The 16,011-nt window shown below is 44.4% G+C and overlaps 1 protein-coding gene across 1 annotated transcript in view; it reads left to right on the forward strand.

Moving 5' to 3' along the window:
* Nucleotides 1–14,416, forward strand: part of LOC139266909 (uncharacterized) — a 39,273-nt gene extending 24,857 nt beyond the window's left edge. Inside the window, exons 3-7 of the mRNA XM_070884533.1 lie at nt 4,778–4,867; nt 6,984–7,066; nt 11,557–11,720; nt 12,285–12,395; nt 13,463–14,416. Of these exons, the coding sequence (XP_070740634.1) occupies nt 4,778–4,867; nt 6,984–7,066; nt 11,557–11,720; nt 12,285–12,395; nt 13,463–13,558 (544 nt within the window). The 3' untranslated portion in view covers nt 13,559–14,416. The remainder of the gene's footprint in view (nt 1–4,777; nt 4,868–6,983; nt 7,067–11,556; nt 11,721–12,284; nt 12,396–13,462) is intronic.
* The last annotated feature ends 1,595 nt before the right edge of the window (nt 14,417–16,011 follow it).

Genomic DNA, 16,011 nt, shown 5'->3' on the forward strand with positions numbered 1-16,011 from the left:
CATTGAAAGGCAGGCCGAGACCACGCAACACCTGCATTCTGCCACGTCATCCATGCATGGTGGCATCAATGCGCTGTGTGCTCTGATGCAGAGTCAAATTGATGCTATGCAAGCACTGACTGCTGCCATTGTGTCTGGGGCCCCATCAATCCAATGGGAAAGTAACGATGCCGAAGTAGGTCAGCTGTCTGTGCTCCAACAGATTGCTCTGGATGCTGAGGCTCTGCCCCGGGGGAGTGGCAGCCAGTTGGTCAAGATGGAACCTCTATCAGGAGGACATCATTCTGGCTCCCACCACTGCCATTTCACCTTTGCACACCAGCCATCCAAGACTGGTGCCGCCCATTCTCAGGCGGGGCTGTTGGGAAGTTTTAGCATCTGTTGTGTTTTTTGAACTGGCGGGTGCTCCATTTTATTTTATTGGAGGCTGGTGGGGTTGTTTGAGGCATGTTTGCCAAATAAAATGTTAGTTGAACCATTTCCTTCAGCCTCTGGTGTCTAACTGTTCAGTTGTGACGGAGCTGTGGCATTATTGTGGCACAATGCGCGGTCATTATTAGCTGCACCCCTCAGCTACCTCCATTTAAGCGAATGAGCCACCGCCGAATAGTCATGGCACTGCCAACATTGGCAGGTTGCCTCCTCCGTGGCTGCTGCTGGTCATCGTCGTGTTGCTGGACATTAGCGGTGTCACCAGACTCCTGTTCCTCCCCCCCACTCCTCCTCCTGAGTGGGGCCTGCGATCTTCATAGGCAAGGCATGGGCCCTCATGATGGCCAAGTTGTGCAGCCTGCAGCACACCACAATCAAAAGTGAGACCTATTGAGAGAAGTATTGAAGGCTGCCTCCAGGGTGGTCCAGGTATCGGAATCGCTGCTTCAGCAGCTCTATTGTCTGCTCTATAATGTTGCGGGTGGCAGTATGGCTCTCGTTGTAGCGTTCCTCCGGCTCTGTGGTGGGGTTGCAGAGGGGGGTCATTAGCCAGGTGGCCAGGCCATATCCCTTGTCCCCGAACTGTCAGCCTCGGCCTTGCCGGGGTGGCTGAAACCGTTAAGGCACGGTGTTCTCCCACAGGATAAAGGCATCATGTTTGTTTCCAGGATAACGAGCATTGACTGCAAGGATGCGCTGTGTGGTCGCACACCAGCTGCACATTTAGGGAATGGTATCCCTTTCTAATTCTGAAAACTTCTGCATTCTGGCATGATGCTCGCAAGACCACGTACGAGCAGTCAATTGCTCCTTGCATCCTCGGGAAGCCTGCTATCCTGGCAAACCCACATGCGTGCTCATCCTGCTTCTCCCTGGTCCTCTGGAAAATAATGAAGTCCATTCTGCGTGTGTAGAGAGCCTGTGTGACTTCGCCGATGGAGCAATGTGTTGCGAATTGAAAGACGCTGCATATGTCCCCTGATGCAGCCTGGAAGGAGCTGGAGGTATAGAAGGTGAGTGCCACTGTGACCTTGCGACGGGCAGCGCAGTCCTGGTGCCGATGTGAGGTTACAGGTCTGCCTGCAGGGGATGGCATATCGCTGTAACTACCTCTTTTCGGAAGCACAGCCTTCTGACACACTGCTCCTCGGATAGGTCCAGGTATGAGCATTGCCGCCGGTGAAAGCCGTGAGCGGTATGGCCTCAATAAATCTAGTGGCTCTCCTCCTGCGGCTGCCGGCATTGCCAACAGCCCTTCTCTGTTGACGCCGCCTTGCTGGAGCATGTAGAATGCAACGCTGGTGGGATAGAAATTCACCCATCAAAGTTTAGCAAATTACTTTTTCTAGCGCTGAACTGTTGTGTGTCTGCCGCTGCAAACTCAGGCTCACGCACCGTGCTCTGTGTAAACGTTGCAATGACTGTGACCTCCTCATCCCTTTTAGTAGCCACCAGTTAACGAATCTACTTGTACCGACTGTTTTTCCAGACGTTGTTATTGGCGGGCATTCAATGAGGTGCACGCACCAAATTTAGCGACCGGGGTGCAAGCATGCATGTTGCACCAAGATTGCGTCATGATCGGAGTTATCAGCAGCAGCCAGGCGCTACTGGTTTACACCCCCAGTGAGCCTCTAATGAATTTTCCATTGGGGCGCTAAAAGCTGTGGGCCCGGTCACTAAGCTCCAATGCTCAAATGAACGCTAACTGAGGCTATAGTCCGAACTGAAAATCCAGCCCAAAGTGTTTACGAACGGCTTTTGGGTTCCCTTTTATTTTAGCCACCAATCTTTTCTCATATTTTCTCTTTGCTCCTCTAATTCCCTTTTTTTGATCTCCTCTGCACTTTCTGTAATTCAGGTTGGTTCTCTACTGTATTCTGGATCGTATATTGTCAAAAGCCTCCTTTTTCTGTTACATTTTAACCTCTATCTTTAGTCATTCAGGGAGCTCTAGCTTTGGATGTCCTTCCTTTCCCCTCAAGGGAATGTGTCTACCTTGTATCCAAACCATCTCTTTGAAGGTCTCCCATTGTTCAATTACTGATTTGCCTACCAATTTTTGATTCAAATCCACCTGGGCCAGATCCCTTTTCAACTCTGTGAAGTTAGTCTGCCTCCAATTAAGTATTTTTAGGCTTGATTGTACCTTGTTCTTTTCCCCATAACTATTCCAAACCTGATGATGATAAGGTCACTGTTCCCCAAATGCTCTTCTACTGAAACATGCTCCACTTGCCCCACTTAATTCCCCAGGACTAGATCCAGCCCTGCTTCCTTCCTCATTGGGCTGGAAACACACAGATCAAGAAAGTTCTCTTGTACACATTTCATGAATTCTTTCCTCTCTTTGTCCTTTACATTATCACTATCCTAGGCTATATTAGGAGTTAGAGAGGCAAAGAGGGAGTTCCAGAGCCTCGGGCCCAAGCAGCTGAAGGCACGGCCACCAATGGGTTGAGCAGTTATAATCAGGGATACTCACAAGGGCAGAATTTAAGGAGCGCAGACAACTCGCAGGGTTGTGAGGCTGAAAGAGGTTAGAGATAGGGAAAGGCGAGGCCTTGGAGGGATTTGTAAACAAGGATGAGAATTTTGAAATTGAGGCATTGCTTAATCGGGAGCCAATGTCAGCGAGCACAGGGGTGATGGGTGAGCATGACTTGGTGTGAGTTGGGACACGGGCTGCCGACTTTTGGATGACCTATAGGCCTAGTCTACTCAATCTCTCCTCATAGGACAATTCCCCATCCCAGGAATCAGTCTGGTGAATTTTCGTTGCACGCCCTCTATGACAAATATATTCTCAGATAAGAAGACCAAAACTGTATACTCCAGAAACTCCAAAACTCCAGGTGTGGTCTCTTCCAAAAGGGCGAGAGAGTGGGGCGGTGGGATTGTTTTGGGTAGGCCTAGCAAATGGCTGGCACAGCCTTTGTGGGCCAAATAGCCGCCTTCTGTGCTGTAAACTATTGTGCTGCTAAAGTACTGTTTCTATTTGTTTGTCGTGCTGATGGATGAATAAAGAAGGAAATGAAAGGTGCTCCTTTGTCTTTAGTGTATCCAACATGAAGTACACGACAGTATGCTGTCATTGTGCCAAGTTGGTGCCCTACTTCACTTTGTGATTGGGGAAGTAAAATATATTTGAGTAAGCATTTAAGAAAAAACATAGCCAAATTTTAAAAGTTAGTGTACAAGTTCTGTTACAGCAAACTTGGTCGTGCTGACAGCTGTGAAAGCAAAATGCAACATTTTTCTTTTGTGTAGTGTAGCTGAAACATGACATCCAACGGAAAGTTGTGAGCAGATTTAAATGTTAGCCATTGCCAGAATTATGTTAATGAGGCATGTTTATGAAGCTCTAATTTTCTGTCAGCATTTGTGCGATATGCCCTTATAATTCCCAATTAAACCGGCTGTGTAAGTGACAGCACTGCAAAATGCATGTTAATCATTTTTTTTTCCTGAAATAAGATTCCCATGAAATGTAATAAATACTGGTTTATTTAATTTATTTCTTATAAATGTATTCCCAACCGCCATTGGTTGAAAAATGTAGGAATTCAAATGTGTGTGAACAATTTGAATGTGGTTGCTGGTTCTGTATTGGTTTGCAGGCATAATACACAGAAGAGTCACTGAGAGTTTAGATATCTACTACAGTACTAACATCCAGGTTGCGATCTAATAGGCTGAAAATCTATGAGATTATAAGTGAACATCATAATCATTGAACCATTCCATCGCTAGATTCATTGTATTTCTGATTATGAATGAGATAACTATCAACGGTGTCCAAAGGATTTATTTTGTTTCTTGTAAATATATTCACTACCGCCATTGGTTGAAAAATGTAAGAATTCAAATGTGTGTGAACAATTTGAATGTGCTATTTGCTGTCCGTGCTTGCTGTATGGTATTATTATTGTTTTCTGGGGTCACATATCCTTTCTTAGTTGAAATGCCAGGAAGGCTGAGGGAGTGGGATAGAATAATTTGCTTCTCCTGTGGAGAATTACTACTACTCCAGGGCATAGGTGAGATTAGTTGTGGTGTGGGGAACTGTTGGCCTGAATCGGCATACTACCACTCTGCCATAGCGTGGTGTGCACTATGTTACTATGGAACCTAATGATTTATAAAAATTAAGATGTGCATTGTTACATGATGTATGGAAAGTCATTTCCCAGCATACCACACGTTTGCAAGACTACACATAAGAATTTACTTTGAGTTTCATGTATCAGGGCCTGTTCACAAATATGTAGCTCGTCTGCATTTCTCTCTCTCTTTTCTCCCACACCTTTAATATGTTGAATCTTTCTAATTCCTTTTTAAAAAGGTTACTCAATAATTGGAACCAATTCAGAAGATCTTACTTAAATTTACAAGCATGGAAGGACTGGCTAAAAGAATGGAGTTTAAGCGACAGGTATGATATTGAGCAATCCAACTGGCATGAGCGCCTAAACACTATTATTGACAGCACATAATCTAAATTCATTCAGGAAGATAGTTGTGTGTACTTATCTCTCCTTAGACTTATCTATAGCTTTGTCCTCTTCATTTACATGCTGCCCCTTGGTGACATCATCTGCATGGGATCAGCTCCGATATGTAAGCTGTACTCCATCACCACTTCCCTTGACCCCGCGACTGCTTATCCGACATCCAGCCTTGGATGAGCAGGAACGTTCTTAGTTTTGATCTCCCCAATGTTGAATTTATCATCTGCAGCCCCTGCCACAAACCCTTCTTGGCCACCGTCCCAGGCTCAAGCAGACCACTAACAGCCTCGGCATTCTCTTCGATCCTAGCCTAGAAATTCTGGTTGCTTGAGAGCCAGCCTTGCAGATCTGACAGGAATTCAGAGCAGTTTGACCAGAGGTTTAAAGGATATAAACTTACTTTTGTGATGCTCCCTTGCTGGTGGACTTGATTTCTTAATAGCAAAGTCGCTCTGGGATTGATTGCGGTTTGAATACGGCAAAGTGAAGCCCACATTTAGCCCTCTACAGTGAGTGAGCCTGCATTACGCAAGCATACTTATTACTGGCCATACAGGAAGCACTGCTGTGGGATTTCCGGAGCAGCCCAGGATCCCACCAGTCAGGCTCATAAAAGTGACATCAAGATGGGAGTTGGAAGAAGTGCCCCAGATCCAATTGCTCTTCTGACACACACAAACGGGTGGAAACTGGTTCCATGCTATTTCTCCCAGAAAGATTGATTTCCATCCCTAAAACAGGGGATTTTCTAGTCTCCTGAGCTCAGTTTCGGATCCTATAATCCTCTCGGCCACAAAGACTGCTTACTACTATCTTCACAACATTTCCTACTTCTGCCACTGAAACTTCATGTGTCTTCATCATCCTCCAGACTATCATACTCCATTGATCTCCTTTTTGGTCTCTCTTCCTCCACCCTCCATAAATTCAAACTTGTCCAAATCTCTGGCATATATATCCAGTCCCATAATAAGTCATGCATCAAACTGTTCCCCTGACCTTCACTGGCTCCCTATTCCCCAGTACATTCAATTTTAAATCCTTGTTCTCAGCTTTAAATCCATTCATGGCCTCACCCCATCTTGGTTCTGAAACCTCTTCCAGCTCTATATCCCCTCCTCCTGCCCCAAACACTCCATTCATCTGAATCTGGACTTTTGTGCAGCCCTCCCCAACCCCCATTCATTCCTTCATTGGTGGCACAGCCTTCAGCTACTTGGGTCCTACTGTTTGCAATTCCCTCCCTAAATCTCTCCACATCTCCACTTCTTCTCCTTTAAAAACCTGAAAACGCATCTCGTTGACCAATCCTTTGGTCGCCCCTCTTAAGCCTTCTATTCCTGGCCCAAGCTCCATTTTCCTAGCACTTCTCTGAAGCATCTTGGGATGTTCTTCGTGTTACAGGTGCAATATAAATGTAATTTATTCTGGTTACTGTCTCTTTGGTCACTCTACTTGCTCTATTTTATGCTTCCAAATTGCTTATTGGAGGGACTCAAGGATTTAAAGATTGGGACAAGGATTTTAAGTTTAATGTATTTGGTAGTAGGGAGCCAATTTAGGTTAGTGAGGACAGGGTGATACATGACTTGGTATGGGACTAGTCATGTGCCAGAGTTTTGAGCAAGTTGGAGTTTATGGAGGATGAACAATATTTTCAGTGGTGATATGGTGCATAGCTGCTGCCTTACTGTTGCAGAGAACTAACTATAACCACATGCTATCACTGGGCACTAGTTTGCATAATGTTTTACAAGTTACTTCATTTAAATTAATGCAACTGCAAACCATAACTGGAGAAAAGTTACTCCTGAAATGAAATGGAACAAAATGCACCTCAAGAAGAAAACAACTAAAATTAACAAGTTGGCGGGACAAGTAACTGTTGAATCGTTTTGCTTCTTCTCACCTAAGCTGGGAAGTAACTTCCTCCTTATGAGTTGGGTACTGGAATTTTTCAGCTCTTCCCAATGCATGTAGTTTTATTAATTGGAGTAAGAGTTTTCCAGGAAATCTCATCTGTTCTCTGATGTTCTGCAGATCTATCCAGAATGAAGATCCTCTTGGAGAGTCCCCAGCAGTAGAAGTTTTTCTATTGAAAGAGAAGGAAGGATACTTTGCAGGTACCTGGGGACATAAGAATGTAGAGCACCAGAAAAGAACAAATATTTAGTCTCAGAGCTCAAAACATACATGATTTACTCTCATCTGTTATACACCCTAATCACTTTTGCCAAAATAAAAATACAGCTCCTTCTTGAATTCACTGATACTTCTTCTCACTGGGCAGTCTATCCCACCTATTCATCACTTTTGTGTGCAATAGCTAAACTTAAACTATCTGTTCACCCTCACTGTTGTGAATTTGAGTCCACGGCTCCTGGTCACACAAACAACTTGACATAAAGTGAACCCTAATTTCCAAGGATTAGATTTCTTGGAATCTCTTTGTTGCTCCAGCTTGGGTGTCTAATCCATGATATAAATTGAGCAGCCCTTCTCTGTAACTTCTCCAAAGCCAGAGTGTAGTATGGCGAACACACAAAGATCTATAAACTCTTAAGATCTTATTTACAGGTAGGTGCTTTGGGCTGTACTATCTCAGTGCTGCTCTATTATCAGCTTTGTGGTGTTTAAGAAAATTCTCCGTTTGAGCTGAAAACGATAGTTTTCACACTTAAATGAACAAGAGCCAATGTGCATCTTGTTTGGCTAAAAATACCAATTTTATTAACATTTGATGTTGGTGCTAGTGATCATAATTCAGTAAGATTTAGGGTAGTTATGGAAACGGACAAAGGTGAACCAAGAATAAATGTTCTTAATTAGGGTAAAGCCAATTTTATTGAGCTGAGATGGGATTTGGCCAAAGTGGACTGGAAATGGCTACTTGATGGTAAGTCAGTGTCAGAGCATTGGGAGACATTCAAGAAAGAGATCCTGAGGGTACAGAGCAAGTATGTTCCCTTTAAAAAAAAAAGGGTGGGACTAACAAATCTAGAGCCCCCTGGATGTTGAGGGACATACAGGGTAAGATTTAAAAAAAAGGAAACTTATGACAGATACCGAGGACTCAATACTGCAGAAACATAAGAACATAAGAATTAGGAACAGGAGTAGGCCATCTAGCCCCTCGAGCCTGCTCCGCCATTCAACAAGATCATGGCTGATCTGGCCATGGACTCAGCTCCACTTACCCGCCCGCTCCCCGTAACCCTTAATTCCCTTATTGATTAAAAATCTATCTATCTGTGATTTGAATACATTCAATGAGCTAGCCTCAACTGCTTCCTTGGGCAGAGAATTCCACAGATTCACAACCCTCTGGGAGAAGAAATTCCTTCTCAACTCAGTTTTAAATTGGCTCCCCCGTATTTTGAGGCTGTGCCCCCTAGTTCTATTCTCCCCAACCAGTGGAAACAATCTCTCTGCCTCGATCTTGTCTATCCCTTTCATTATTTTAAATGTTTCTATAAGATCACCCCTCATCCTTCTGAACACCAACGAGTAAAGACCCAGTCTACTCAATCTATCATCATAGGGTAACCCCCTCATCTCCAGAATCAGCCTAGTGAATCGTCTCTGTACCCCCTCCAAAGCTAGTATATCCTTCCTTAGGTAAGGTGACCAAAACTGCACGCAGTACTCCAGGTGCGGCCTCACCAATACCCTGTACAGTTGCAGAAGGACCTCCCTGCTTTTGTACTCCATCCCTCTCGCAATGAAGGCTAACATTCCATTCGCCTTCCTGATTACCTGCTGCACCTGCAAACTAACTTTTTGGGATTCATACCAAAAAAAAGGAAAAAAAGGGCCTTGTAAATGTCTGGTGTGTCACCCAGGTCGGGTGGCACGATTTAATGTTTTATGTTTTGTAGGTAGACTCTAAAAGAGTTTCATGCACAAGGACCCCCAGGTCCCTCTACATCTCAGCATGTTGTAATTTCTCCCCATTCAAATAATATTCCCTTTTACTGTTTTATTCCCCCCAAGATGGATGACCTCGCATTTTCCGACATTGTATTCCATCTGCCAAACCTCAGCCCATTCGCTTAACCTATCAAAATCTCTTTGCAGCCTCTCTGTCCTCTACACAACCCGCTTTCCCACTAATCTTTGTGTCATCTGCAAATTTTGTTACACTACACTCTGTCCCCTCTTCCAGGTCATCTATGTATATTGTAAACAGTTGTGGTCCCAGCACCGATCCCTGTGGCACACCACTAACCACCGATTTCCAACCCGAAAAGGACCCATTTATCCTGACTCTCTGCTTTCTGTTAGCCAGCCAATTCTCGATCCATGCTAATACATTTCCTCTGACTCCGTATACCTTAATCTTCTGCAGTAACCTTTTGTGTGGCACCTTATCGAATGCCTTTTGGAAATCTAAATACACCACATCCATCGGTACACCTCTATCCACCATGCTCGTTATATCCTCAAACACGAGAGCAGTATAAAAAGTGCAGAGATGCAATTAAAAAAGGTATCAGGAAAGCAAAGAGAGAGCTTGAAAGAATGTTGGCAATTAAAATCAGGGAAAGCCCTGATACATTAAGAGTAAGAGGATAACTAGAGAAAGAGTGGAGCCAATTAGAGACCACAAAGGAAATCTGTGTGTGGAGGCGGAAGATGTGGATATGATTCTTCGTGAATACTTTGCATCTGTGTTCACAAAAGAGAGGGGCAATGTAGACTTTGCAATGAAGGAGGAGGAGTGTGAAATATTAGACAGGATAAACATAGTGATAGAAAGTATCAAGGGGCTTAGCAGCTTTGAATATGGATAAATCCCCAGGCCCAAATGAAATGTATCCCAGGCTGTTAAGAAAAGCAAAAGAGGAAATAGCAGAGGCTCTGACCATTATTTTCCAGTCCTCGCTGGCTACAGGTGTGGTGCCAGAGGACTGGAGGACTGTTAATGTTGTACCTTTGTTTAAAAAGGGAGAAAGGGATAGACCGAGTAATTACAGGCCAGTCAGCCTAACCTCGGTGGTGGGAAAATTATTGGAAAAAATCCTGAGGGACAGGATAAATCTTAATTTGAAAAGACATGAATTAATCAAGGACAGTCAGCATGGAATTGCTAAGAGAAGGTCATGTCTGACTAACTTGATTGCATTTTTTGAAGAGGTATCTAGGAGGGTCGATGAGGGCAGTGCATATGATGTAGTGTATATGGATTTTAGCAAAGCTTTTGATAAGGTCCCACATGGCAGACTGGTCACGAAAATAATAGCTCATGGGATCCAGGGCAAAGTGGCAAGTTGGATCCAAAATTGGTTCAGAAGCAGGAAGCAAAGGGTAATGGTTGATGAGTGTTTTTGTGACTAGAAGGCTATATCCAGTGGGGTTCCGCAGGGCTCAGTGCTGGGTCCCTTGCTTTTTGTGGTATATATCAATGACTTGGACTTAAATGTTGGGGGTATGATTAAGAAATTTGCAGAAGACACTAAAATAGGCAGTGTGGTTGATAATGAAGAAGAAAGCTGCGGACTGCAGGAAGATATCAATGTACTGGTCAGGTGGGCAGAACAGTGGCAAATGGAATTCAATCCAGATAAGTGAGGTAATGCACTTGGGGAGGTCTAACAAGGCAAAAGAAATACAAATTAAATGGTACGACACTAAAAAGCGTAGAAGAACAAAGGGACCTTGGAATGCAGGTCCACAGATCCCTGAAGATAGCGGGCTAGGTAGATAAGTTGGTTAAGGAGGCATATGGAATACTTGCACTTTATTAGTCGAGGCATGGAATACAAGAGCAAGGAGGTTATGCTTGAACTGAATAAAACACTTGTTAGGCTGCAGCTGGAGTACTGTGTGCAGTTCTGGTCACCACATTACAGGAAAGATGTGATTGCACTGGAAAGGGTGCAGAGGAGATTTAGAAGAATGTTGCCTGAACTGGAGAAGTTTGGCTATGAGGATAGATTGGAAATACTGGGTCTGTTTTCTTTGGAAAAGAGGAGGCTAAGGGGAGACCTGATTGAGGTGTGTAAAATTGAGAGGGCTGGATAGAGTGGATAGGAAAGACCTGTTTCTCTGGGCAGAGGAGTCTACAACCAGGGGGCATAGGTTTAAAGTAATTGGGAGGTTTAGAGGAGATATGAGGGGACATTTCTTCACCCAGAGGGTTGTGGGGGTCTGGAACTCACTGCCTGAAAGGGTGGTAGAGGCACTTAAAATGCCATAACCTACAGGGCTACGGACCAAGAGCTGGAAAGTGGGTTTAGACTGGATAGCGCGGACATGATGGCCTCCTTCTGTGCAGTAAATTTCTATGATTCTCTGATCTAAGAACAAGACTATTTAGAAGGTGGGGGAACTGAATAATAGCGAGTTACCATAATATTCTTTCACCTCCGAGGCTAGGAATTGAATCCAGCCCAAACTGATAGGAGGAAGGTCTGCTTTCCACTCTACTGTGCTACCCAATCTCCCCAAATTACAGGCTTTAATAAAATTGCATCGAAAGATATTTGAAGTAACAGTTTGAAATGTAAGCTGGTGAATGAACGATATTCTCACTGAGAGAATTTTTCAAAGGCTCCAAATGAAATCCCGGTACATACTTGTTAAAGATGCTATTTTCTACTTGTTTTATTAGGCTCACTTGAGCCTCGCTCTCCAAGGCCACTATCTGTCAAATACAGAGTAGGACAGGTCTTCAGACACAAGCAGGATGGATATCTCGGTGTGATTGTAGGCTGGGATGAGAATGCAAGAGGCCCAGAAGATTGGATTAATGAACGATATCCTTCAACCATGCAGGTATGAGAGTGATGCACAAAAGAAACTTTATAGAATTAGCTGGCATCTCTTGTGAGACCTGTTACCGTATTGTTCATTTCTCGTTGCTAAGACATTACATGTTAGCAGCAGAAAAGCAGTGCACGAAAACAAAAACTTGCAAGGAGCTTTTTTGGTTTAACTTTACATGTATTTTATCTCAAACTCACTGAATTCTATCCCTAAAGTTGAATTTGGTCTAGCCTGTTATCGACGCCCAGTATATTCATGGTTCTATAGACAAATGGAAAGTGCCTTGCTGGCAGTGCATTGTTAGAATTGAGGGATGTTTTTTAAATCCAAGCCAAATAGCTCTGATGTATATTTTGCTTTAGGATTTTCTTGGGAAGGGCAATAATAGCTTAAGGAATATTCTCCACATCTTTTTCGGGGTTTCTTTGTGCCACTTTGGAATTGGCCATTGAGAACCACAGGAGCAATCTCTGCTTATGTTCTGCCAGAACTTTTTCAATTATGCATCTGCCGAATGCTTTATTTTTGTTTGCTTAGTTACACAACCACTGATTGTTATATTTTTGTCTGTAGGATTTGAAATATACTCCTCATTATAAGGTTCTGGTTCACACAACTGATGGAAGAAATCCAGCAACAGCCTACATTCCAGAGAAAGACATTGTCATATTAACAGATGTACAGGTATGTGTTTGCGTGTGGAGTGGGAATAGATTTGAGGGCAAGATGCTGTATAAAAGCTGAAGTGGCGAAGACTTAGATTCATTTTTTTCTGCAATGCGTTTGGGGCACAGTTCAACCCCCAATTACTACAAACTTTGATCCTAAAATGATGTATAGAAGTAGTTAAACATTAAAGTGTCCATTTGGTCATGGTCTGGAGAGCCTATTTTAATGTTTCAGATTGGATGGGGTGAGTTTGATCAAACGACTGTCATTCAAGATTTAGATCAAATGACTGTGTTCCCATATTGAAGATAATTTATAAGAAAAAAAACTTTGTGTACATATATGGGAAGGAAATCTGGTAATCTATCGAGTAGAATGCTGTATCTTAGTGTCTCAGTAAAGGAGAAGGAAAACCCCGGGGCAAAAATTTGAGCACAACACAAAAAGGCAAACTGAACGATATGCATCACTTGTGGAAGTGATTGCTTTGTACCAGTCTGGATGCCAATCTGGAGGTATCTGACCTTGTTAAAGTACAAGTGAATGGAGTTAATTCAGGATGGAAGCAGGTAAGTCTTGTAACTTCCATCATTCGAGATACCTGGGTGTCTGTTGAGCAATCTTGAAATGCTGGGCTTCAATGTTTGGGGGAAAAAAGGACATCTAATTATCATATTCCTCCAACCTACTGTTAGTATGGCCTTCAGATTTTTCTTCTTCCCACTTGTTTCCTTCTATTCCTTCCCAGGAAGCATTGACCCCCCCCATTGCTGGGATACAGTTCCAGAGTATTTCTCCCAAGTACCCATTTGTCACAGGCGAGCTTTGATAGAGTGTGTTGCTAGTCTATACAGCTGCAACTGAAGCCCAATCCTGCCTTCACCCAACATCCACATATGCAGAGGGGCTATTGGATAGTAATTGAGGGTGGAAGCTGTGGCAGGTGTATGCCCCCCTAACCTAGGAACTTTTAAGATTATTTGCAAAACCTGTACCACTCTCCAAGCTGAGGCTTCAGATTTTTTATCCAAACTACATTTGTTCACTGAATGCTGATCAACTTTGCACATTGTTATTTGTAGGTGTACCACCCTCTGTTAGTATCTTACTTCAGCATGTTTGATGGAGCCCAGTACATAATGATGCCATGGCTGACAGAAGTCTACCCTCATGATTGAATGGAGGTCAACTGCCAAATGATGTCGGAAAATATTTTGCTCAAGGAGAATTAAAGCCTTTAAATCCATGAAGGTCCTGAATGTATGATGTGTTTAAAATGTCATGCCAAACCATTTAAAGAAAGTTTAAAAATATTACCATTACAGCACATATTTGTGTATATTTGAAAAGTGAAATAATTGCAAAATACTTCAATCACTATATAAAAATCAAGTGTATGTTTTCTACATATTTTTTAAGAAAATTATTCAAAACATATCTTCCTTGTGTATTGGGCAAGTTTCTAGCCTGCCTAATACACAAGATTCCTGTTACCAGTGACAGATGATAAGGTCAAACTATTATAATAATTCACTGACAGTTAGATTATAGAGTGAGAGAAAAATCAAAGGGACAGGGTAATGTGTACTTCAGCAGTAGTAATTTACAGAATGTCTTTACTATCTCCATACCAAGAAAAATATGGTGTTAAATAAGAAAAAATAAAGTTGAAGCTTCCATTATTTTTATATGGGGGTAGGAATTGACTTTGACTTTATGCTGTAATACATTGAAAACCATGGGGTGGTGGTATACCCATCTTGATCTCCTTGAGTTATAGCTCTGGAGTTTCTTTAGTTTAAATAAAAGTTCAGAAGCTTCTCCATTGTGCACCGTTGAATGCCAAAAAAATTCCAGTTTTGGTGTAGGGTCTGCGATGAGTTAGAAGAAGCAGTTGGAGTGCTTCAATTGGCCTTCTGGGCTGAGAAGGGGAAATAGCAGCCAGGGTTCCCATTGTTGATTGCTGGAAAGTGCACATGTGTAGAAGCTGGGCATGAACAGAGTCAGGCTCAGCCCCCCATGGTGTAATACCTGACCCACCCTCACTTTCCAGGCTCACATGTGAAGGCTGGGCGTTTTGGTGAGGTGTTGTTCAGAATTAATGGGCCCAAGTTTCGGCATCAGGTGAAAATGGCGCACCTCCAAGACTTACGTGACCTGCCTGGGCTCGCAGGTGCATTTTGCTGCAATTCTCCGGTCCTCCTGGATCGTGGCGCAGTGCAGTCTTCCTGGGGCGGAGCAAGCTGCAGGTGGGCGGGGCTAAGCCCCTGCGTGTCTGAAGACTGCCGGCTTCGTTGCGCGTGCGCGTTGCAACGTGCGCACCTGCGCAATGGCTCAGCGGGGTGTTTTTCCCCAGTCTGTTTCAGAATGGTGTGGGTACTGGAGAGGGATGGAGGAGCGTAGAAAGAGGGCACTGGGGAGGTGATCGGTGGGGGAGAAAATGGGGAGGTGATCGGTGGGGGAGAAAATGGGGAGGTGATCGGTGGGGGAGAAAATGGGGAGGGCTGGAGAAGCATGGGAAGGGATGGAGGAGCGAGGCAAGGGATGGAGGAGCGAGGCAAGGGATGGAGGAGTGTGGGTTGGGGGGGGCACTCGAAATGATCGAAGGGCCGGAGGAGAGAGCAGGGGTGCCTCCATCCAGCCTCTCTCTCTTCTCCACCCCCCCCCCCCCTGGGTTCAGCTCCCCACATTCCACCCCACAGCCCCCCCTGCGTTCAGCCACACCTCCCCCCGCCACCCCCCCACACACCCGCACCACCTCACACCATCCCTGCCACCACACCCCACCCCCCCCACACACGCCCCCCCACTTCCCCCAACACCCCCCCACCCACCCCCCACACACACACACACACCCCATCCCCCCCCCACACACACACACACCCCCATCCCCCCCACACACACACACCCCCACACACACACCCCCACACACACACCCCCACACACACACCCCCACACACACACCCCCACACACACACCCCCACACACACACACCCCCACACACACACCCCCACACACACACCCCCACACACACACCCCCACACACACACGCCCCCACACACACGCCCCCACACACACACCCCCACACACACACACACACAAACCCTCACCAACCCCCCCACCCCACACCACCCCAAACCACCCCCCCTCCCACACGCACCTTACCCCCCCCCCCCCCCAATGTCCCCACACACACCCCACCCCTCACTGTCAGATACAGAGAGAGAGATACTGACAGAAACACCTTCCCTTCACATAAAGGTAGGACTTCTATTTTTTTTATTTTTTATTGATTGGTTGCTTATTACTTTGGTCTTGGAGCTTTAGATGCAGGGTTCTTTCTATTTTTTATTAATTAATTGCTTATTACTTTTTGTGCTTCGTAAATGTACTGCTTTGTTTTGTGCTTACTGCTTTAAATGTATTTTGCTTCTTTAATGTTGTTATGAAGGTGTTTATGGAAAATCCTCTAACTTCCCTCCCCCCATGTTGTGATGTTGATGTGTGTTTAATGCTTCCCCCCCCCCCCCCCCTTGTCTCTGGCTGTGCCTGCACTAAACTTAACTCTAGGTAAAGTTTTTCAGAACTTACAAAAATGGATAATTACTCCATCCTAAATTAGTTTGTAGTA

Source organism: Pristiophorus japonicus, chromosome 7 (assembly GCF_044704955.1).
Source record: "Pristiophorus japonicus isolate sPriJap1 chromosome 7, sPriJap1.hap1, whole genome shotgun sequence".
Taxonomy (NCBI): domain Eukaryota; kingdom Metazoa; phylum Chordata; class Chondrichthyes; family Pristiophoridae; genus Pristiophorus; species Pristiophorus japonicus.